Source organism: Equus asinus, chromosome 19 (assembly GCF_041296235.1).
Source record: "Equus asinus isolate D_3611 breed Donkey chromosome 19, EquAss-T2T_v2, whole genome shotgun sequence".
In the NCBI taxonomy this organism is placed as follows: Eukaryota; Metazoa; Chordata; class Mammalia; order Perissodactyla; family Equidae; genus Equus; species Equus asinus.
The window spans coordinates 19,341,651-19,366,177 of NC_091808.1; the positions used below are offsets into that span (position 1 = coordinate 19,341,651).

A 24,527-nucleotide genomic window follows, 5' to 3' on the forward strand; every position below is an offset into this window, starting at 1 on the left:
AGAGAGGGGCGCGCAGAGCCGCCGCTGCGGTTCGGGCGGTGGAGCGCGCGCGCCTGGCGAGACCCTGCAGCGGCCGCTGGGGGTGCGGGGGACCCAGGGGGCCCTAGGCCCTGTGAGCGTGCGTCCGATAGTGTGCTTCCTGCTGTTGAGCAGCTGCCCCGCGGGTCTGGGATGCCATCAGTCCCCAGGGTCCGGAGGAAAGCTGGAGGAAGGGCGGGGGCGGTCCCCAGAGGAGGGGTGCGGAGGAGGGGAGTGCACAAAGCTCGGAAGCTCGGGGAATTGCGTGGGGTGGGGAGAGGAAATTAGAGGGCGTCTTGGAGGCGAGGGTGGGGTGGAGGGGGTTTAAAACATCGGAAGAGGAGGGCGAGACCGAAGAGAAGAGGAGACTGGGGGTACGGCAGGAGGAATGGAGGAGACCCCTGAACGGGCTAAGAGACAGAGATCCAGGCCGCGAGGCCACGGGAGAAACAGCACGCGCGAGGGGCAGGGCGGAGGTGCTCGGCGCCGAGGGGTCGCAGAAGTAGCTGGGTCCGCGGGCACCCAGTTTCGATCTCGGGAAGAGGACTGGGCCCAGCCAGGCGCCTAGGCTTCCCCTCCAGCCTGGAGAGCGGGTTGGGGCGACGCGATCTCAGATGAGAGGGTCGCCTGCGGGAGGGCCTCCTCCCCCTCCCCCGTTCCTCCGTGGGTCCCGGAGCTTGGAGACCGACGCAGAGGACTTCCTGCGGGGCTGGGGGTTCGCGGGGTGCTGGGTGGGCGCGAAGGGCGTCAGGCCCAGTGCAGATGCCTGGCCCTCCCTTGGGGGTCACCTCCAGACCGAGGCCCCGCCGCGCCCGGCCCAGGGTTTCAATACTGGCGATAGCATGGGCTGTGCCCAGAGTCACTCCCTTTACCTGTCAGTCCTGGGACGGCGACCTCAAAGACCCAGCTCCCCGCCCGAAGGCCTTCTCTCACAATATGCTTGCTGGGCTCTGTTTCTTTCGTTTTTAATTGTCGTATGTATTTTTTATAATCGCTTTCAATCTATGTCAAGAGGTACTGATTTTCCAATTACAGTGGTAAAGTTTCCTTTTAAAATAATTTTAATTAAATAAAACATATGAATCAACTTAAAAGAGTCAGCCAACGATAGTACAATGGTATAAAGATAAGCCCAAAAAAATGACGCTGGTGGGTCTCAATTAACTGAAGTTTGGGAAAAGTCGTGTTAAACTATAATGCTTCCATTTTTGCTAAACTAAATGTATTGGTGACTTTTAAATAACTTTATTGAGATGTAATTCACCAACTTAAAATGGTTTTTCAGTATATTCATGGAGTTGTGCAACCATCACCACAACCAATTTTATAACATTTTCACCAAAGAAACCCATACCCTTTAGCAGTCACTACCCATTCTCCCCTCTAACAACCTCCCCCCTCCACCATCCCTGCCCCCAGCCCTAGGCAACTACCAATTTACTTCGTGTCTCTATGGATTTGCCTGTTCTGGACATTTCCTATAAATGGAATCATACACTGTGTGGTCTTTTGTGACTGGCTTCTTTCACTTAGCACAATGTTTTCAAGGTTCATCCATGTTGTAGCACGTGTCAGTACTTCATTCCTTTATATGAATGAATAATATTCCTTTGTATGGATATGCCATATTTTATTTATCCGTTCATGAGTTGATGGACGTTTGGGTTGTTTCCACTTTTGGGCTGTTATGAGTAACGCTGCTGTGAACATTCGTGTAGAAGTGGTCTGCGGACATGTTTTCATTTCTCTTATGTGGACACCTAGGAGTGGAATTGCTGGGTCATATGGTGCCTCTGTGTTTAATCTCTCCACGAACTACCAGACCCTTTTCCACAGAGGCTGCACCACTTTACATTCCCACAGCAGTGTTTGGGGGTTCCAGCTTCTCCACGTCCTCGCCAGCACGTGTTATGATCTGTCTTGTTGACTCTAGCCATCCTAGTGGGTGTGAAGTGGTTTCTCACTGTGGTCTGGATTTGCATTTCCCTAATGACTAATGGTGTTTAACATCTTGTCATGCACTTATTGGTAATGTGAACATCTTTGGAGAAATATCTATTCAGATCCTTTCCTTGGTTTAAAATTGAGTTATTTGTCTCTTTATTGGAGTCTTCATCCTTTTGCATCCTTGTTAGGATCTGCTTGTGAACTGGAGGAGGAGAGAGATTCAGGATGGAAAACCCTGGATTCTCCCGCACCCCACCCCATCTATCTGGGTTGAGGAGGATCTGTATAGTAGAAAGGTCAGTCCCTCATTGCATGGTGGGATATACTGTGGCTTTCAGGAAAAAAGTCTGGACTCGCCAGCCCTAACTGTCTAAAACCACCTTCCATTTTTATGATGGTTCTAGAAGTCTTTCCAGCTCTCCTCCCAGGAAGCAGAACTTCTTCCTCCATCCGTAGCCTGTCCACCTGTCTGTCCATTTAATTTTCGTGGCTGTCCGAGGCTCTGCTCACCTGTCTGTCCACAGGCTGCCTCTTTGCCCGAAGACGCTGCTCATACCTAGAAGTCAGTGCCAAGGGTGAGTGAGAGCCAGAGCAGGAAGAGGCAAAGGGTGGAAGCTGCAGGGCCGGGAGCTGGGGTGGGGGTTGGGAGTCGGGTGTGAGGAAGGGAAGGGTCTGGGAGTGACAGTGGAGAGGGTGCTTCTCCTCTGCAGCTGGGACCTTTTGAAGGCTTTTGGCCAAGTTCCCTGCTAATGCCATTCTTTTTTTTTAGATTTTATTTTTTCCTTTTTCTCCCCAAAGCCCCCCAGTACATAGTTGTATATTCTTAGTTGTGGATCCTTCTAGTTGTGGCATGTGGGACGCTGCCTCAGTGTGGCTTGATGAGCGGTGCCATGTCCACGCCCAGGATTCGAACCAACGAAACACTGGGCCACCTACAGCGGAGTGTGCGAACTTAACTACTCGGCCTCGGCCTCGGGGCCGGCCCCTGCTAATGCCATTCTTGTGCCCTTAGAGGGACAGAGCCAGGTGGGAGTGCGGCTGGCCAGGTCCCTCCAGGAGGTCATCAACCCTGTCTTTCCATAGTGGCAAGGTGTGCTCCAGCAGCTTGTGCCCCCAGGTGAGACGGGAAGAGCTGGAGGGGAGAGGCTGGGCCTGTCCGATATGGGGGTAGGGAGGATATCCCCAACTTGACATTAAAGCTCCTTCCGCGAATTTCTCTGCCTGAAGCTTTCTCGTCACACCCACCTCTGGAGCCTCACCCACCCAGACCAGGGGTGAGACAGGGGCGGTGGTCTCCCAGCCTTTGCAGGGGGGCTGTTCTCACTTGGACTCTTTCGAGGAGCATAGTAGAGGGGGCTAGAAGTGCCTGGAAGAGGCCAGCACCCATCTCCCTCGGACTAGCCCAAGCCCCTGGTCCTGTCCGGGTGCTTCAGAGCCAGGAACCATGGGTCCCCAGCCAAGCACACACGTAGCCCAGACTCTGAACCAGGGGAGTGGGCAGCTCAGAGTGCATGGCAAATGGAAGACGTGAAAGATGGAGGTGGAGAGGAAGGTGATTGGGGAAAAGTGTCTGACCCTCCCCGAAAGCAGAGTTCAGGGCTGCAGGTTCAGAAGGGAGGCCTGCTTTGAGTTTGAATGACTACTACTAATGATCATGGTGTCCAACGTGCGAGTTTCGCCTCCGTGGTTTACATCCTCACCCTCATTTGATTCTCACAACAGCATCGTTATTAAATTCCCAATTGGTCACTGATCACATGCCAAGCACTGTGCTAAGAAACTTACAAGCATTATCTCCTTTAATTCTCCCAACAACCCTGTGATGCTTGTCATTTGATGGATGAGAAAACTGAAGATCAGCAAGTTTAATTAAGTTTCCCAGGGTCACAGAGCTAGTGAGAGCAAGGGTTCAGATGCTGAGGTGGGCAGAAGGCAAACTCCTGTACCCCAGCCAGGCTGTGGATCCCCCCAAAGCCCTGTGGTCCCTTTTCACTTCAGGGAAAGCAGGAATTCTAATGACACTCTGGTTTCTGGGGTGGGCCAATCAGACTGTCCCAGGTGTCAACTCACTCTATCCTTTCACCCTGCAGGACTGTTCTGGAAGGATGATCTCACTCAAGATGTGAAGACCCAAAAGATGGAGCATATGCCCGGGTTCCATGCCCCAGAGACCTGCATGAGGGATGGGCAGGCAGCCTTTCCCACCAAAACCACCAGGCTGAGGTGTGTGAGGCCTGTGGTCTGTCCACACTGCACAGGTCTGGTTGACGGAGCAAGTGGGAAGGGAATGAGTGTCAGGGATGCAGGTAGGAGCTGCCAGGAGTCCAGCGAAGAGAATGAAGAGAGCGTGTGTCTGTTTTAGCTGGGAGCCATCTCGTGATCCATTAGTGATGTCTGCAAAGGGAGGGGACTGGGAAGCACAGCTCCTAGTTGCTCTCCCTGGCTTAATCTTTGTCTTCTATGGGCCAGCACGAAGAGAAACTTCAACTATTATCCCCTAAAGTGAGAGTCCCTCAGGGACTTTGAAATCCTCCATTTGGGCCCTCTCTTTCCCTCTGGGCCCTTTTACCATTATGTCTTCACCCTTGACTCCTGGCTTCCCTCCTCTCCAAGCCCAGTGACCAAGGGGAGCAGGGAGCAATACTCGAACTCTGATGTGGCTTCAGAGGTCCTGAACCAAGAGATGACCAACCAGGGAAAGCCCCACAGCAGGTGAGGGTCGGGCTGTGTCCAGGAAGATGGAGCCCACCAAGGGCCTGTTTAAAGAAGGAGGCAGGGTAAAGGAGGGGAGGGACATTGGCTGATGACAGGACTTCACTGAGCCTGATGGAGAACCTTCTGGAAGAGAGGGCCTAGAGGACGGGAAAGAACAGGGCTTTTCATACAGACAGAGCCAGCCCACTCCTGGCTCTACCACTGCTCAGCTGTGACCTTGGACACATCACCTAAGCTCTTCCAGTCTCTTCTTCCACATCTGTGAAATGGGCTTGGTAAGAATGGCAACCCTGGGGGGTTGCCATGAGGATTAAAGACAGTGTATGAGGAATGCCGGCCAGTGACATTGCTGGATTGAAGGGAAATTTCTTCCTTTCCCCTCTGGAGGGCGCCCCCACTTTCTCCGTCTCTCACAGACAAGCTTTTCACAGATTACAGCAACAGCGGCATGCAGGGGCTCTGGGCCTCCAACCGCCTCTTGTTCTGTAAGATCAGGCACAGGCACAGAAGAGCTGGAAGGGCCTGCAGAAATCTACTTCAGAGGTTCTCCAACTTTTAAAACAACATATGGGCTCTCTGTTTTTCTACGAAAATGTTGCATATAACAGGACCCTAGTCTTCACCTTGCCCATCCATCCACACACACACACACACACACACACACACACACACACACACACGTACATATATATATATTTTAAACATTGTGCTGTTTTGTTGGGTTTTTTTTGCAGGGAAAGATTCACCCTAAGCTAACACCTGTTGCCAATCTTCCTCCTTTTTGCCTCTCCCCCACCCCCAAAGCCCCAGTACATAGTTGTATATAGTTGTAAGTTCTTCTGGTTCTTCTATGTGAGCCACTGCCACAGCACAGCTACTGACAGAAGAGTGGTGTGGTTCCGCGCTCAGGACCGAACCTGGGCTGCCAAAGCAGGGCTCACTGAACTTTAACTGCTAGGCCGTGAGGGCTGGCTCCATATATATGTATATATGTATGCAGTCATGCACCACCTAACATGGCTTCAGTCAACAACGGACCACACATACAATGGTGGTCCCATACGATAGTACCCTATAGCCTAGTGTGGTAGGCTATACCATCCAGGTTTGTGTAAGTGCACTCTATGATGTTCACACAGTGACAACATCGCCTAACGATGCACTTCTCAGAACATATGCCCGTCACGAAGTGATATGTGACGGTATAGCTTCTGTCCTTAAATGGGAGAGGAGTACCCAGAGCCCCTCACAGTCAGCCTCCCCCTTGCTCTTCTCTGTGATGTTGAGGAAGTCACCTGGGCGAGGCTCTCAGGCATCCCTGGGAGCCTCGAGCTCTTTGAAGCCCAGATAGAAAACTAGCCATCCAGTAGTCAACCATCCATCTTTACAGCTGAGAAACTGAGTGGGCAAGCATGGAGCAGAACAGACCAGGTCTCCCGACTCCCAACCCTCCCCCTGCTCAGCAACCCCCTTCCTCTCAAGGACCCCTGTAGAGTTTGGGCTTTGTCACACATCAGACCTCTCCACACTAAGGATAGCCTGAGGAGGTGACCCTTGAACTTCGACCTAAATGACAGAAAGAAGCAGCCAGGGGAAGCTCTGGAGGAAGAGTCCCCAAGGCAGAGAGAATTACACATACAGTTAACCTTAGGTGAGGTCACAGGGCTCGTTAGGGGAACAGACAGCACAGCCTGTGACAGGAGATGAACCTGGAGAATAGGCCCAGGACTACTCAGGGCTTGCTGTCTATAGACAGGGTTTGGGTTTTATTCAAAGTGCAGTGGGAAATCATCAGGGGATTTTAAAGGAAGGAAATAGGACAATATAATAAACATTTTATAAAGATACAGTGATGCTGCTGGAAAATGGATTGTGAAATGGACAAGAGGAGAGACAGGTAGACCTGTTTGGGGCTATTGAGTTGTCTAGGTAGAATGTGGCTGTACTTTGGACAAAGATCATAGCATCATCTTTGGGAAACACCCAACTGGGCTCCATCCAGAGGCAGCCTGCACCTCAGAGGTACTCCAGCCCCTCATCCTTTTCAAAGAAACTGGTACCCATCCTTGTTACCATGGCAGCCAGGCCTCCTTAGCTTGGATTGGTTGCTGGACCACATCTTTGGTCCTATGACTGATCCTGTGATGCGACTGGTTGCTGTGGTTCTATCAAGTGTGGAAACAAGGAGCTGCCATTCTCCTCCAGGCTCAGGGGACCAACCAGCTCTGTGTCTAATGGAAAAGCCCAGGAAGGAGACAGGATTAGAGATTGGGACCAGGGAAGGGCCCGCAGTCTGACAATGCCTGAATCACTTGTCTCAGGCTTATTCAGATCAAGACTGCCATTGAGACTTCTAAATTGGGTGGGGGAAGGAGTGGCACCCCCTGCCTCAGTGTGTTCATTGAAAATCCATTGTTGCTTCCCATTGTAGGATGTCTTTGTGCGGTTCCCTACTCTGAGTCACAACCTCACAGCTGATTAAGGCCTCAGGAGAAGCTTCTCGTCTCTAACACCTGCCCTGGTGCTCTCAAGAAGGGCAATTTCAGGCTGACCCAAATCTGGATTATTAAAGCCTATTTTCAAGCAGACTTTTTCTATAGACTTATCTGGAGGTAGGATGGGTGGGGTTTGGACCTGACCAGAGTCTCCGAGGTGAGAGGGCTGGGATCAGAACATCGGGAAGGTGGGGCATGGGGTACAGAGAACACAGCCTCTGGTTGCACCCAGGGCCTGGCTTCAGATCCCTCCCTCTTCCCACAGATCATTTCTAAGGCAGGCCAAATGGCAGCCACCCCCACCCGCAGCCTTCAAATGTGTCTCTTGGTCTCCCTTCCATTTGTGGAAGGAAAATCTTCCCTCCAGACCCCAGGTCTGGCATACCTGGGACCTTGCTCAGCCTTCTGAGGTTCACAGTATCCTCTGAGCACTAGGGTCCCCTACAGAGCCGTCATGCCAGCCCCAACCCCAAGAAACCACACAGAGTGTTCTGCAGTTGAAGGCTGTGCACACTTAACATTCTGATACTTGTGGTTGTTTGCCCCTGGGAAAGGGGACACCAGCCACCATTGCTCAACCCAACCACAGTCCAGATGTCCATGTCTCAAGCTTTGTGTTAAGCACCTTTTATACTCACAAATGGGAGCACATGGGAACATTACCAAGCCCACTGTCTTTGTCTGTTCATGCTGCTATAACAAAACACCATAAACTGGGTGGCTCATAAAACAATGGAAACATTTCTCACAGTTCTAGAAGCTGGGAAGCCAAGATCAAGGTGCTGGCGGATCTGGTGTGTGACGAGGGCTCACTTTCTGGTTCACAGACAGCGCCTTCTTGCTGTGACCCCCCCCATGGTGGAAGGGGTAAGAGAGCTCTCTGGAGTCTCTTTTATAAGGGCACTAATCCCACACATGAGGGCTGCACCCTTGTGGCCCAATTACTTTCCAAGCCCCCATTTCCAAATACTATCACTTAGGGGTTAGGATTTCAACATATGAATTTTGGGGGGACACAAACATTCATATATAGAATGAACCCACTAACAGAACCCAGAGGAATTAAGAGACACTCCTCTGGTAATACAGGTTTAATCAAGCTGCCAATGCGTGTCCTCCCCAGAATCCTTGCATCTAAGGACATAGCTAAACATAACACTCAACTCACCGTATTCGTCTATACTTAGTTCTTATTAGCTCAATTGATCCCTGCAACCCCTCCACTTTTTCCCATCATGCCTTCACTGTGCCTGGCCACTGCAATACATGGTTCCTACTTCAAGGCAATTGAAGACTAGCCAAAGAAGTAAGTCAAATATATAAGATATTCATACAATAGGTATTTATTGAACACCCGTGGAGCAGACCCCATAGATGCCCTGCCTCACATCCCCAGCCCATCTCTGAGCTCACCTGCAGCTGCAGGTGGACAGTGTCTGTATGTGCTGACAGTTTCCCACCTCATGCCCTGGGACTCTCTGCTTCTCATCCTGTGGGTTTTCTGGAACTTGCCAGAGGAACTTGCCTGCCTGTGCTCAAGACAGCCCTGAAGTGTCTGGGACTTAGCACCCCCAGAGGCAGCCCTCAACCTGCTAAGGACTGAGTTTAGCGGCTAAATATTCCAGCATATCCTTCCCTTGGTGGGGAAGTCTGAGAAAAGCTCTACACAGATTCTCAGGTGACCCTAGCAGTGTTCACTCCCGGTTGCCCACTGTGATGGTTAATTTTATGTGTCAATTTGACTGGCTAAGGGATGCCCAGTTAGCTGGTGAAACGTTGTGTCTGACCATGTCCGTGAGGATGTCTCTGGAAAAGATTAACATTTGAGTCAGTAGATTGAGTAAAGATTGCCCTCACCAACGCGGTGGGCATCATCCAATCCACTGGGGGCCCGAATCGAACAACAAGGTGGAGAAAGGACGAATTTGCTCTCTCTGCTTGAGCTGGGACATCCATCTTCTTCTGCCCCTGGACATCCGTGCTCCTGGTTCCCAGGCCTTTGGAGTCGGACTGAATTACACCACCAGCTTTCCTGGTTCTCTGCCTGCAGACAGCAGATCATGGGACTTTCCAGCCTCTGTAATTGTGTGCTTCCTCTTTCCTTCCTTATTTTGGGTTATTGGAACACTTTTTAGTACTCTATTTTAATGTAGCCATTGTGTTTTTTACTATATTTCTATGGTTGCTCTAGGGATCAGAATATACACATTTAACTTTAACAGTCATTTGATAGTCAACGTTTTACCATTTCAAGTGGAATATAGAAATCTTACTAGTGGTAAAGTTCCCTTTACTTCCCAATTTATGCTGTAGTGTCGATTATCATCAATACATCTACATACATTGAAAACTTGATCAGACAATATTATGGTTTTTGCTTTCAACCAAACATATTTTAAATAATTCAAGAGGAAAGAATCATCTATAATATTTACCCAGATACTTCCCGTTTCTATTGCTCTTCCTTCATTCCTGCTGTTCCAGGTTTCCTTCCGATATCGTTTCCCTTCCATCTGAAGAACTTCCTTTAGCAATTCTTTTAGAGCAGGTCTGCTGGCAATTAATTAGTTTTTCGTCATCCTTATGTCACTTTCATTCCTGCAGTATATTTTGCTGGATGTAGAATCCTGGGTTGACAGCTCCTTTCTTTCACCATTTTAAAAATGTTGTTCCACTTCCTTCTCGTCCCCATGGTTGATAATGAAAAATCCAGAGTCGTTTGGATTATTGTTCTCCTTTAAGTGATGTGTTGTTTTTCTCTAGCTGTTTTCAAGATTTTTTCTTTGTTTTCAGTTTTTAGAGGTTTGATTATGATGTCTCGGGGCACGGATTACTTTGGATTTCTTCTGTTTGGAGTTTACTGAGCTTATTAAATCCGTAGGTTTATGGCTTTTGACAAATTTGGGAGGTTTTTGGCCATTATTTCTTCAAGTATTTTTTACATACTCCCCTTTTTCTCCTTGCCTTCTGGGACTCCTGTGACATGAATGTCAGACTTCGATGTTGTCCCACAGGGACCTGAGGCTCTGATAACTTTCTTCCCCCAATGTTTTTCTCTCTGTTGTTCTGACTAGATCGTTTCTGTTGGTCCATCTTCAAGTCAACTGACACTTTCCTCCATCATTCCTATTCTGTCATTGAGCCAATCCAGTGAGTTTTTTATTTTGGTGGTTGTATTTTTGAGTTCTACTATAGCACATTAGAGGAAGAAACAGAATAGCCAGTGGTAGGGAATGCAGGTGGAGAAGCAGGCCCAGAACTGACTGTATGGGACCTTCTAGATAATAGTAAAGAGTCTTGATCTTACACAAAGGGAACAGAAGAAAATCACTAGGGATTTTAAAGAAGTGAATAGAATGATGTGATGTACAACTTTAAAAGACCACCCTAGGACTGTCAGAGAATACAGTGACAGAGGGCAAGAGTGGAACAGATAGACCAGTTAGGAAGTATTGTTTGGTCCAGGGGACACTGTAGTGGCTTGGACTGGACAACTGCAGTAGAGCTGAGCACCTCCAGCTGGCCATGCACTCTACCCAGAGGCAGCCTGAACCTCAGGAGGAGTCTAGACCTTCATGCTCTCCAAGGAAACAGCTTCTGACTCCTGTCACCATGGCAACTGTGCTTCATCTGCCCAGATTGGTTGCTGGGGCGACATCAGCAACACGAAAGTGACAGATCCGAAAAATGAGAACTGGTTGCCATGGTGCTAAAGCATGCAAATAAAAGTCTGCCATTCTTCCCCTGGTCAGGGTCCTTGACTAGCTCTATACCTAAGGGCAAATCAGGGGAGGGAGAGAAGATGAGATGCGGAGCCAAGGGGAGGCCAGCTGTCAGGCAGCTGCTGAGTCATCTGCCTCAGGACTTGCCCAAATCAGGACTGCTATTAAAGTCTGTCATTCACTGGGGCGGGGAAGTGCCCTTGTGGAGGGGGAGTCCTCCAGCGCATAGACACACAGATCCCAAATCCTATGTTCCCTCCCATTTTACAGCTTCTTTGAACTGTTTCTTTCTGAAAAAACTTTGTAGCTGATTGAGGCATCTCTAGCCCCCACCCCCTGCATTGCCATCTAGAGGGGCAATTCTAGAACAACCTGATTCTGGATTTTTAAAGTGAGTTTTCGTCAAAACTCTTCCTATGGGCCTGTCTGGTGGCAGGACACGTGGGCTCCAGCCAGGGCTTCTGAAATAAACTATAGGGCCAGAACAGTGGGGACATCTGGGGTGGGGATGTGGAATAGCTCCTTGGTGCAGACGGAGACCAGTTTTCTGATCCCTTTCTCCTTCTAGACATCATTCTTAACATGAATGGGAGGTGGGGTAGGACCACAGCTGAACTGCAATCTTTCCTCACCCACTTACCCCACCTCACGCACACTTTATGGTGGTCTTTGTCCACCTTGGGAAAGGAATGTCTTTCCTTTAAACTCCAGCTCCAATAGGCCTGAGAACCTGCTTGGCCTTCTGAGGGTATTGCTGTCAGCATCAGGGCCCCCTCCAATAAAGAGCAAAAAGAAGGATGGTATCGATGCATATGAAATTTATCATTTTGATGGCTATTTCCCTGGTGGTTTGAAATCTTAAAAGGGAGAGAAGAGCATATCTACCTCTGCTCAACCCAGCCAAAGACCAATATATCCCTTTTTCCTGTAGCATTATGCTTCTCAAAGCAGGTTCACACTCAGTTGTTCCTAGGCCTCAAATTATTTCTGTGAATAACTTAAAAATCCCATGTGCAGTACACAATCAATGATAACCAGATAAACCTCCAGTTCCTGGTGTGACAAAATAGCTTGATGACTCTCCTATTGACGCTGAATATATACTCTAGACGAAATATAAAAATAACTGTATGAAAGCATGGAGACCAACTAAAAGCAAGAAAAACTAGTAGAGGGAATATAATCCTTGATAAAAGGAAACTGGGTGAGTCCCACATTTAACAGGCTTTTCCCCTGAGGGCACTTCACAGTTCCCTGCGGCACATGGGGAAATAGAGCTCAGGCAGAGAGTGGCAGTCTGACCGGCCACAGAAGCAGAGGCTCGAGGACAGAAAAGCCAGGGCAGCTGGAAATTGAGGAAGAAATCTGGAAAATGAGTGAGCTACAGAGAGAGGAATCCAAAAATCCACATACAAATTCCCCACAAATCCGTAGCTACATTCTAAATGGCACTTGTGCAAGGTGAGATTTCAAGGAACCGAGTGGAAAAGTCAAATATCTGAACAGGGAGTTTAGAAGCTGCCACAGTGTTAGGGAGACTAAGTTTGGGATTCAAGACCCATAAAATTAGAGGGCCTTGGTAAACACTTTGGGGTTTTCCTTGAATGCCAAAAGGACCACATCCTAGGCATAAGTACAGTGCCCCAGGCCTAAGGGATACAGTCTAGGGTTAAGAGCAGAACTGAAATACTCCTGCCCTAACCAGGCTTCCAGATTTTCTGTCAAAAAATGTAATCGCCCGCCAGAACAAACTTGACACTTTTTAAAGGAAGATAATAAAATTCACAGTGTCTACCATGCATTGACCCCAAATGTCCAGATACAACAAAAAAGTAGTGGGCAAAGAAGCAGGAAAGGGTAAACCATAATCAAGAGAAAATCATCAATAAAAGCAGACCCATAGGAGAGCTGACAAGGAATTAAAAACAGTTATTATAAATATGTTAAATAACTTACAAGGAAATATAAACAATTGGGGAAGCTCCACAGAGAAATGGAAACTATAAAAAAGAATAAAATTCAAATTCTATAAAAAAAATAATATCTGAAATAAAAAATTCATTGAATGAGTTTAAGAGCAGACTGGATGCAGCAGAAGAAAGGATCAAGTAGATAGAAATTATCCAAACAGAAGCACTGAGAGAAAAAGATTAAAATAAAAACAGAACACAGAATCTAAGACCTGTAGGACAATAGCAAGTAGTCTAAGCTATATGTAATGGGAGCCTCAGAAGGCAAGGAGAGACACATGGGGGACAGAAAGTGTTTGAACAGATAATAGCTAAAAATTTTCCAATAATGGTGAAATACGTCAACTCACATATAAAGAAGTAGACCCCATGCAGGATAAATACAAAAAAGCCACATATAGGCACATCATAACCCAGTTGCTGAAAACCAAAATGAGGAGGAAAATATTTAAAACAGAGAAAAAAAGACACATTTTTTTCAGAGGGACAATGCTGAAAATGAAGGCTGTCTTTTAGCCCACTGAAGCCAGAAGACAACAGAACGATATCTTTAAACGCGGAACAAAAAAAGTAGACCCAAGATTCTATACATAGTGGCAACATTTTTTTAAATGAAGGAGAAATGGAGATATTTTTAAACAAACAAAAGTATGAGAGGTCATTGTCAGCAGGCCTGCACAAGAAATGCCAAAGGAAGCTCTTCAAACTGGAAGAAAATGATCCCAGAGAGAAAGTGGAATCTGAAGGAAGGAATAAGGAACATACATCAGAAATGGTAAACATGTGAGTAAATCTAAAAGACCATTTTTTCTTAATGTCATTAACAACTTTACTGACTTATTAAGGCAAAAATAAATTTAAAAAGTCTTGTGTGGTTTACAAAATATGTAGAAATAAAACATATAACAATATTACACAATGGGAGGAACAAATGAATTCTATTGTTGTAAGGTTTATATATTTTAAGTGATGTGGCATAATGTTAACTTACAGTGGTTGTGATAAATTAAGACGTTCACTGTAATTTCTAGAGCAACCTCCTAAAAATAACACAATGGGGTACAGCTAAAAGGTTAATAGATAAAATAAAATTGAATACTAAAAATTACTTCATTATTCCAAATGAAAGGAGAGAGGAAACAAAGGAAGAGAAAACAGATAAGTCAAATAGAAAACAAATAACAAAATGGCAGAATTAACCCCAAACATAGCAATAATTATATTAAATACAAATAACTAAACAATCCAATTAAAAGGCAGAAATTGCTGGTCTCGATTTAAAAATAAACAGAATCAAACTATATCTTGTTTACAGGAGATATACTTTAAATATAACGACAGAGATAACTTGAAAATAAAATAATGGAAAAAAATATGCCATGAAAATGCTAACCAACAGAAAGCTGTTGCGGCCATCTCAATATCAGAAAGAGTAGGCTTAAGATAAGCAGTATTATTAGAGATAAAGAGGGATATTTCATAATGATAAAAGGGTCAATTCTTCAAAAGGACCTCACAATCCTAAATGTGGATGCACTGAATAACATTGTTTAAAAAAATTAAAATTGATAGAACCTAAAGGAAAGATAGAAAATTCCACAAATATATTTGAATATGATGGATAGATCAAGCAGACAAAAATCAATACAAATGTGAAAAAATTGAACATTATTAATCAACCTGACTTACTCGACACTTATAGAGCACTAAAACCAACAATTGCAGAATACACGCTCTTTTCACATGTACATGGAACATTCACCAAGATAGAGTATATGTTGAGCCATGAGGCAAAATCAATAAAGCCAAAACAACTGAACTCATACAGAGCATGTTCTCAGACCACACTGAAATTAAAATATAGATAAATAACAAAAAAACTCTAAAAAGTCCCCAGTAGCAATATCCTTCTAAATAATCCATGGGTCTAAGAAGTCACAAGAAAAATTAGAAAATAGTAACCAAAAATAATAAAAACACACAAAAGTAATGCTTAGAGGGAAATGTATAACTTTATATGCATTTGTTATAAAGAAGAAAACATTTAAAGTTAATGATCTCAGCTACCAACTCAAGAAGCCAGAAAAAGAGAAGAAATGAAACCCAAAGAAAATAGAAGGAAATAATGATGAGATGGGAAATCAATAAAATGGTCAAACAATAGAGGAAAGGCAGTTAAACCACAAGGCAGTTCTTTAAAATTGGTAAACCTCTATTTACACTGATAAAGGTAAAAAGAGGAAAAATACAAATTATCACAATCGGGAATTTAAAAAGTGGAATCACTTCAAATTCTACAGCTATTAAAAGGGTAATAAATATTATGAACATCTTTATGCTAACAAATGTGGTAACTGGAATGTTAGGGACAAATTTCTTGAAAAATTCAAGTTTCCAAAACAGACATGAAAAGAAATAGGATGTCTGAATAGCTAAAGAACTTGAAATGGTAATAAAACTTTCTCTCAAAGAAATTCCAGGGGCTGGCTCCGTGGCGGAGTGGTTAAGTTCGTGCCCTCCACTGCGGCAGCCCAGGGTGCAGATCCTGGGTGCAGACATGGCACTGCTTGTCAGGCCACGTTGAGGCGGCGTCCCACATCCCACAGCTAGAAGGACCTGCAACTATGTACGGGAGGTTTGGGGAGATAAAGCAGAAAAGAAAAAAAAGGTTGGCAACAGTTGTTAGCTCAGGTGCCAATCCTTAAAAAAAAAAAAAGAAATTCCAGGCCCTAACACTTAAAGAAGAAGAAATATCAATCATACACAAACTCTTTCAGAGCAGAACAAAAGAGGGAACCCTTTCTGACTGATTTGATGAGGCCAGCATCACCAATCTTTTGGAAGAAAACAGAAAATCTTGGTAAGTTTGGGGTAGGCAAACATTTCTACCAACACAGAAAGCATTAGCCATAAAAGCTAAAATTAATAAATTAGACTTCCTCAAAATTAAAACATTTTGCTCTTCAAAAGACACTATTAAGAAAATGAAAATGAAATGCTTGGAGTGGGAGAAAATATTTACAAACCATTTATCTAATAAAGGAGTCACATCGGAAGTATGAGAGAATTATGTAAATTAGGGAATTGTAAATATTTTTAGACTTTATATTCACTTCCAATTGCTGCTGTAACAAATCACCTCAAATTTAGTGGCTTAAAACAACACAAATTTTGTATCTTACCATTCGGGAAGTCAGAAGTCTAAAATCAAGATGTCAGCAGGGCTGTGTTCCTTTTCCTTGCCTTTTCCAGCTGCTAGAGGCTGTTTGCATTCCTTGGCTTGTGGCCCCTTCCTTGCATCACTCCAGTCTTTTGCTTCCAACATCACGTCTTCCCACTACTGACTCGGACCCTCCTGCTTCTCTCTTATAAAGACTCTTGTGATTATATCGGGCACAACTGGAAAATCCAGGATAATTGAGGTCAGTCACCTTCTAAGGTTAATCACAGCTGTGAAGTCCCTTTTACCAGGTAAAGCAACCTATTCACAGGTTCCAGGGGTTCAAACATGGACATCTTTAAGGGCCATTATTCACCTGACCACAGAAGTCATAATGGTATTGGGGTTATATAGGAAACTATCGTTAATTCTAAGAGATGTATATTGAATTATTTAGGAGTGAAATGTCATGATGTCTGTAAATTACCTTTAAATACTTCATCAAGAGAAGGAAGCAACTGTGACAAAATCTTAATAATAAAGTCTGGGTGGTAGGTATATGAGAGGTCATTAGATTCTTCTCCCTTTTAATATTTGAAAAATTTCATAATAAATATTCTAAGCTTAATGAAAAAAATACTGAAATGTCAGTCTAGGGATTAGAAAGCTCACATACTAGCCTATAAATAAACAAAAGTGGAAGCAAGAGATCAGTTAGTTAGCTGGCTAGTTAGTTATTGTAATAGGTCTGTTGAAAAAGACTCCGGGGTCTGAGCTAGGGAGATGGCAGCGCATGCGGAGAGAAGTGGATAGATGTGCAATACATTTTGCAGGTCCTACCTAAGTAGGTTTGAAGGTTTTTAGGAGCGTGAGGGTAAACTGAGCCTCAAAGGTAATAAAAATAGACTAAATACATTGAGTGTCTACTGTCCAGTCGCTCTTCATATTTAATCCTCACAACAAAACTATGAGGTGGATACAATTCATATCCACATCTTACACGTAATCAGTTTCTCCAGCCACGGGACGGGGAGTAGAAGTGCTAGTTGTTGGGACTTGGTTTACATTTAAATAGGAGCAGGTGCCCGGGGGTCGGGTGGGGTGGCTGAGGGGGCCGTAAAGGGAAGGAGGAGTTGGGTAGGCATCCGTAGGGACAGGGCCCGCCCGCGATTGGCCGAGGGGCCAAGGGAGGGCTGCGCAGATCCAGCCTCGCTAGCCTGGGGGAAGCAACAGCTCGCCTGACCCCCTCCGGGTGAGGTCTCTACCTCCTCTGCGACTTAGGTGGGGAGTCAGCTCGCCAAGCCCGGCAGGATGCGGCGCCCGCTGTGGCCTGGGGGCTCTGGGGGGCTCCGGCTGCTCCTCTGCTTCCTGCTGCTGAACAGCCGCCCAGGAGGCTGCAGCGACACTAGTGGCCACGGTCAGGAGGAAACCTGGGGGGTGCGGACAGGGACAGAGAGCGATCCTGAGAGAAGTGGGTCAGGGGGCCTCAGGGTTAGGAAATGAAGAGGAAAAGAATGTGTTTGGGGGCGTGAAAAGAAAGAAACGTAGAGGGCATCTCGTAGAAAGAGGCGGAGGCTTGGGGTAGGGTTCTGCATATGGGATCTGGACCTAAGGGAAGCGGATTCCGGAAGGTTGGGGATTCGGGCCAGGGGAGGGGGTGGCGGGGAAGGCCGGGAAGACAAATGGGCAGAGGGAAGTAAAACTGGCCTGTGCGGCCACAGGAGAAGCAAGACGCGCCGAAGGGCCGGGGAAGAGATGCCCAGGGCTGAGGGATCGGCAAGGGATCAGGATCGGCAGGGGATCAGGATCCCTTCACAGTAGAGGCAGGAACCGCGGGCATCCGGGTCCCGGCTCCGGAAAGAAGGCTGGGCCGAGAGAAGAGCCAGAGCTTCTTCATAAGCCCCCAGAGCCTGGTGGCTGCCATCCGATTTCCAATAAGAAGGGGAAGGCCAGGCTGGGGTAAAAGAGGATGGAGGGGAAAGGGCCCATCCTTCCTTCTCCGCCTCCCCTCGGCGCCCGCGGGGAGACCAGCGCTGACTCAGTCCGAGTAGCTAGAGCCCGACTGCGCAGACTCCAGGATTCCCGCGCCCGGCGCGTCGGGAACGCGGCACAAACTCCTAGACTGACGCCATCCCTCCCCGCCCGGTTCTTGGGTTCAGAGGCCAAGGCAGGGGACTCTCCAAGAACTGTAGGGGGGACGCGAACTGGTGGCGAATGACAGGAAAGGTCGGGGGGAAGGACGGTCAAGCCTTGTGGGGATGCCTCGCCCTTTTTAACCGCCCCCCCAGAGATTCCTCCGTGCCAGGCTTCGGCCACCTCTCAGCACCACGGACAGTGCCGGGCGCCCTGTAGGTCTGGCCGAGGGTGTTCAGGTCAACACTTTTCCTATCAGTCCTGGGAGCACCGCCTCAGAGAAGGATCTTCCCTTCCAGAAGCTCTTTTCCTTCTCAGAAGGGTGCTGGAGGTTCTGTTCTTTCCTAAAGTCGGGAAACTGATAGTAGGATCCATTTGATTGGGGAAAGAAATTTCCTTTCTTAAGGCCTGTCCATAATGACTCATGGTAATTCCACTGTAGAAAAAAACAGGACTGTCCTCCAAACCTACCCCATCTACGTGGAATAAGGAAGGTGTATATAGCATTAGGGTTCTTTTCTTCCACCCCCTCTTCTTCCTCTCTGCACAGTTGGGCCAACTGTGACTTTCACGACAGGATCCAGATACTCAAACCCTATACATACCAAAACTTCTTCCTCTAAGGAGTCCAGGCCTCCTCTCTAATCCCCTCCAGGCTTCACAGCCTTCTCTGAGATGCAATTCACCTGCTTCCCATGCCACCACCTGTTCACTCGATTATTTATTCCATGTGTGTAACTTTGCCTACCTGAACCCCCGTAGGCTGCTCTTCACCTGTAAGCTTGGTTCTCACCTGGAAGTTGGTGCCAAAGGTGAATGAGGCACAGGGGCTGAAGAACAGGGCAGGTGGAGATGGGGGAAAGGAAAAATGAGAAGAAGAAGGTCTTGAAAGGAGGAGGGGTCCTGATGAGGGGGTCAGAGACCAGGGAACCCAGGGGTGGTAGTGGAAGGGATATGCTTTTCTTCAACTGGAATTTGGAGGGCTGCTGCCCAAGCTCCTTGCTGATGCCACTATTTTGCCCTCAGATGGTCAGGGCCAAGTGGGAGTGGGGCAGCTCTGGCCCCTCCAAGGATTTGCCACCCCAGTCTTCCAAAACTTGCAAGTTGTACTCCAGCAGATTGTGCCCCAAGGTAAGTAAGAGATGGAGAAGAGAGTCTGGGGCCAGGTCAGATATGGGGGTGGGAGGGTAGGGAGGCTGTTTGATCTGAGGACAGGCTTTCTTCCCCAATGTCTCTACTTGAAACTTTTCTGTTATGCTCACTTCATGGGTGGGTGGGCTATTTGCTCTTGAAAACCCTGCAAGAGTCCAGCAGAGGCTTCTAGAAGAAGCCCCTGGAAGAGGCCAGCATCCAACTTCTTGGGACTAGCCCTAACCCCTGGTGGTATCTGAGTTTTTCCAGAGCCAGGAATCCTTAAGTTCTCAGCCAGGAGAACACACACACACACATACACACCACACAAACACACCACACACACAAACACATGCTCACCTCAGCCTCTAAGTAGGAAGCAGAACAAATTGCATGACAAATAGAGGGGAGGGATGAAAGGGAGTGGAGAGTCCCTTGGAGATAGATGGCTGACCCTTCCTTAGAGCAGAGTTTCATGAATGGGAGAAGAGTCAGATAGGAAATCTTCCTTGAGCTCATATTACTACTACTACTGATGTCTAATATGGTTATAATGCCTTACAGCAGTGGTTCTTAAAGTGCATCTCCGGGGCAGCAGCATCAGCATGATCAGGGAACTTGTTAGAAATGCTAATTCTTGAGCTTGATCCCAGACCTACAGAGTCAGAAACTCTAGGGGTGGGGGACAGCAATCTGTGTTTTAATAAGCTTTGCAGGAGATTCTGATGCACACTAAAGTTTGGGAATCACCGCCTTAGCATTTTCTAAGCACACTTTACATCCCTAATCTCATTTAATCCTCACAATATCATCAAAAGAATCAGCAGAGAGAATCCTAATCCTAACAATATTTATTACATGCCATGCACTGTGCTAAGCAATTTTTATATGCCGTCTCACTTAATTCTCTCCACAAATTGTGATCCTTTATCTTCTTGGGCCCGGGGAGAGTGTTGATCTCACTCTGGTCCCTGGAGCAGACCAGTCAGAATGTCCCAAGTGTCAATTCACTGCATCCTTTCACCCCGAAGGTTTGTTCTGGAAGCATGGCATGACCCAGGATGCGATGACACAGAAGATGGAGCACATCAGCAGACCCCACCCCCAAGATCCATGTCTGAGAGACGGGCAGGCAGCCTTTCCCACCAGAAGCACTGGAGTGAGGTGTGTGAGGCCTTGTGGTCAGTCCCTGCTGCCTGGTGGACAGATGGAGCAGAGAGGGAGTAGGTATTAAAACCGCAGGTGAGAGCTTCCAAGAGCGCTGTGAGAATGATTGCGTGGTCCTGTCTGGGATCCGCAGGAAACAACTCCATGAGTCATTAGTGACATCTGCAAAGGGAGAGGAGGTGGGTGCTAGCAAGCATAGGCCCCATTTGTCATCCCTGTCTCTTCTAGGGGCAAGCAAGAGGAGAAACTTCGACTCCTATTCCCCAAGGTGAGACTCAGACGTCCTCTCAAGAATTTGAAATCCCTGCCTTTGGGTTCCACCTCTTCCCCTCTGGAGCCCTGCCATCCTTTTCTGCTCCATCTTGACTCCCGGCTTCCCTCCTCACAGAGCCCAGTGGCCAAGGTGACCAGGGATCAGTGCGTTACCTCCAAAGCGGTTTCGAAGGCCCTGAAACGAGAGGCAGCCACCCCTGTCAAGGTGAGGGGCCCCCTTTTCCTAGGGAGGTTGGAATCACAAAAGACCTTTTAAATGAGGGAGGCTTGGGTGAAGGGGGGAATGTGTATTGGGGTGTGAACAGATAAGCTGAAGAAAAGATGTTTCCTTTCTCAACTGAAGGGTACCCCCGCTTTCCTATCTCAGACTACCTGTGGGTGTCCATATGAGAGGTTGGGGGGCATGATGCAGGTGCCTGGAGCCTCTAAGGGTGAAATGATCTCTAGGATCAGGCTTAGGCATTGATTTTAAAATAGACGTTGAAAACTGCAGAGTTTTCAAAATCAGAGATCCCCCTTTTCTCCATACACTCCCTCGCATGCAGCAAGCGGTAGCAAAGCTCCTTTGGATAAATAGGAGAGGTAGCCCAGAGGCCTTCACGGTCAGCAACCCCCATGCTCCATACTATGGGCAGGGCAAGTCACCTGGCCAAGGCTCTGAGTTATCCCCCTGGGATGTTTGAACTCTTCAGAATCCAGATTGAAAACCCATCCAGCACTCCCATCTATCTTTATAGAAGAAACACTGGGGCCCAGGCTGAGCAAGGGCCTTCCTCAAGGCTGCATAGCAAGTTCACGGCAGAGCCAAGACTGGGCCCACATCTCCTGACTCTCAGCTCTTCCCCCGCACAGCCCCTGCCCTTCGTCTCAGGGCTGCAGTGGGGGTGGGTTGTTCCAAACATCATACTCCTCCACATTGACAAAAGTCTTTTTGGACTAAGACCTAACTTACAAGAGGTGGCAGCCGGGGGAAGATATTAAGGAAGAGCATCCTAGGCAGAGAGTTCTGCAATGACAAATGCCCCGAGGCAAGCACAGCATGGCCTGTTAGAGGAACAGCGGGAAAGTCAGTGGTAGACGATCAGGTTAGAGAAGTGGGTCCAGGACTGAGCATATGGGGGCTCATAGGTCGCGGCAAAAGCTTTGGATTTTATTCTTAGTGGCGAGTTAACTGGGAAATTTCAAGGAAGGAATGTCATAATGTGATATACGATTTTAAAACGCCACTCTAGTCATGTGGGGGAATGGATTCCTGGGAAAGCAAGAGTGAAAATTGAGAGGCCTGTAAGCATCGATCATCCTGGTCCTGGGGGGGGACAGGGGTGGTGGCAGTGGAGCTAGCACCCCTAGCTGGCCGTGCACTCCATCTGGAGGCAGCCTGCACCTCAAGTGGCTTCCAGCCCCTCATGCTGTCCTAGGAAACTGGTTCCCACTCCCTTAAGGTGGCAGCTGGGCTTCCTAAGCCTGGATTGGTTGCTGGGTCAATGCACTCATAGCTAAGTGCCAGACCCACCTGTGAGGGACGGGTTGCCATGGTGCTTCCACGAATTCAAACAAGGTGTTGCCATTCTCCAGCTCCCAGCCTAAAGGGAAATCAGAGAGCGAGGGTGAACTCTCTGTGGGAGCCAAGCAGACAGGCACTAACTGGTGGGCTGCGTCACTGTTGGACTTCCTGAAATCGGGCTGTTATTGAAGCATTTGGGGAGGGCGAGTAGGTGAAGGGGGGGGCCACCTCCCCACACATTGATTCCAATCCTTTGTTTCTTCTTGTTTAGGGCTTCTTTGAGCCACTCCCCACTGTGGGCCGCAACCTTGTTGCTGACTGAGAGCTTGTGAGAAGGCTCTCTGCCCCAATGTCCTCCCCGTTGCCCTCCCGAGGGACAGCTCTAGGATGACCTAAGTCTGGATCATTAAAGTGACCTTCATGCAAACTCTTTCTGTGGCTTGTCTTGAAGCAGGATGGGTGGGATTTGGACCTGGCCAGAGCCTCTGAAGTGAGAGAGGTGGGACCAGAACGGGGGGTGGGGATGAGGAGAACACAGCTCCTCGGTGCTGATGGAAGGCTGGTTTCTGTCTTGTTTTCCTTCCAGTGACCATTCCCGAAGTGGGCGAAATGAGGGTGGAACCCCAGCTGGACTGGCAGCCCTCCCCACCCACACCCAGCCATGTTGTGTGGTCCGGTTGCCCGCATTTCCATGTCAGACGGGCCTGGGCCCTGCTGTTTTATGAGGGTCTCCACCTCCAGCATCACAGCCCCGGCCAGGGCTCTGCCACTCATGCTCCAAAGAATCAACAGAGAAGTGCTGTGATCAAAGTACACACACATTAAATATTCCGATGGCTCTTGCCAGTTTGCTCCTGGTGGCTTAAACATCTTAAAAGGGTGTGGGTAATCTGATCACCCCTGCTCGGCCCAACTGCACACCACAATGTCCTATTTACAGAGCTTTACACTTTGCAAAGTACTCTCCCAAGCACTGGATACTCCCAGGTGTAAGCAGATGCGCAGGTATCAAGACTTTGTTTCTCTAAGGAATTGGGACTTGGCCATACATCTCACCCAGCAAAGCAGCCCAGAGAAATTAAGTTTTAGTTCTTGATGGCACAGATTCTCAGTCAGCTGCTGTCTTGCCGTCTCTCCGCTATTTGTTGAGTTCAAGGACGCAGCTAACCTCAACACTAGACCAGTCATATTCATTTGCATCTAGTTCTCATTAAATCCGTTAACCCCTGCCACTCACCCATATTTCCCCCTCATTCGTTCCTCCTTTTTTTCTCGTTCATTCTCAAACATTTAAGAAACCCTGCGCTTCACTGTGCCTGGGCTCTATGAGTACGTTCAGTTCATGTCCTCAAGGACCTTGAGGAAAGGTCAGGAAAGTAGCATATAGACCATAGCTTCCCTCAACAGGTATCCACAGGAAGTGGACGCAGTGGCTATCCTGCGCCATATCTGCTGGCCCACACTTCCTTTTGCCTTCAGCTTCAGGTGGACAGTTAGTGCCCACTAACAGCTTTCCACCTCCTGCTCCAGGACTCTGCTTCTGGTCCCATGAGTTTTCTGGGATACCAGGGGGACTCACTTACCTGCATTCCAGATGGCCCTGAAGTGCCTGAGACTTAACACCCCCAGGGACAACTCTCACCAGCTAAGGATCGAGTTTAGTGCAAAAATATTGCAGATTCCTCCAGCCCTTTGTGGACAACTCTGAAAACGTTCAGTATGATCCCTCAGAGGGTCCTCAGTGAGATTCAGCTCAGCTGCCCACAGGGGTAACCTGTGCAACAATATCCTTAATATTATTGACTTTTCTTCCTTCTTTGTCTCACTTTCCTGATCCCTCATTTGTGATTTCTGGGGTCATTTCCCACACACACTCCCTGTACCCCAGTTCTTGTTTCAGTCTGCTTTTGGGCCAAACCAAACTAAGCTTACTATGTGCCAGGCACTCTTCTAGGCCCTGGGGATACAGCTGTGAATAAGAAAAGTGTTCACTGCCTTGGAGTTTGATTATAAACCATTTCCTAACCCTTTGTTTATAGGAAAAACTCCAAGCAATTTATCTGGTCCACAGAGCACTCAAGGTCCTGGCCACCCTCTCTGGTCCCACAGTGCTTTCTCCATTCTGCCCTCCTATTCGCTCCAGAAATTCAGCCCTACTTGTATTTCCCAGAATGTGCCCAGCTGGTTCATGTTCCTGGGCTCTTGTATATGCAGGTCCCTCCAGCTCCAAGTGCCCCATCCCCAACATACCTTTTAGTCCATTCCCGGACCCTCCTAACATCTTTTTAACCC

General features: G+C 47.6%; 1 protein-coding gene and 2 long non-coding RNA genes across 4 annotated transcripts; 2 read left to right on the forward strand and 1 right to left on the reverse strand.

Annotated features, from left to right (window-relative positions):
• Positions 1-316: 316 nt before the first annotated feature.
• Positions 317-5,009, forward strand: LOC139041053 (uncharacterized). Its single transcript, XR_011495552.1, has 5 exons — positions 317-392; positions 2,154-2,261; positions 2,370-2,540; positions 2,978-3,082; positions 4,056-5,009. It is a non-coding gene; the product is annotated as an uncharacterized lncRNA (long non-coding RNA).
• A 6,684-nt stretch (positions 5,010-11,693) lies between these two features.
• On the reverse strand, positions 11,694-17,433 carry LOC139041054 (uncharacterized). 2 transcript variants are annotated; one of them, XR_011495553.1, is made up of 3 exons: positions 17,293-17,433; positions 16,050-16,266; positions 11,694-13,607 (listed from the first exon to the last, which is right to left on the reverse strand). It is a non-coding gene; the product is annotated as an uncharacterized lncRNA (long non-coding RNA). The 2 variants fall into 2 exon arrangements; XR_011495554.1 differs by lacking the exon at positions 11,694-13,607 and adding an exon at positions 13,681-15,489.
• RESP18 (regulated endocrine specific protein 18) lies at positions 17,179-22,681 on the forward strand. Its single transcript, XM_044751487.2, has 6 exons — positions 17,179-17,444; positions 19,187-19,291; positions 20,323-20,455; positions 20,687-20,726; positions 20,847-20,936; positions 22,507-22,681. Exons 1-6 carry the CDS (start codon positions 17,339-17,341, stop codon positions 22,555-22,557), a joined length of 525 nt encoding a protein of 174 aa, XP_044607422.1. The 5' UTR covers positions 17,179-17,338; the 3' UTR covers positions 22,558-22,681.
• Positions 22,682-24,527: the final 1,846 nt, after the last annotated feature.

What these genes read in the sequence shown, in the direction of transcription:
- RESP18 (XM_044751487.2), top strand. Translation starts at nt 17,339, where the DNA reads ATGCGGCGCCCGCTGTGGCCTGGGGGCTCTGGGGGGCTCCGGCTGCTC. An exon ending in CCAGCAGATTGTGCCCCAAG is followed by an intron (nt 19,292 to 20,322) that starts GTAAGTAAGAGA and finishes TTCACCCCGAAG; the next exon opens with GTTTGTTCTGGAAGCATGGC. An exon ending in ACCAGAAGCACTGGAGTGAG is followed by an intron (nt 20,456 to 20,686) that starts GTGTGTGAGGCC and finishes TGTCTCTTCTAG; the next exon opens with GGGCAAGCAAGAGGAGAAAC.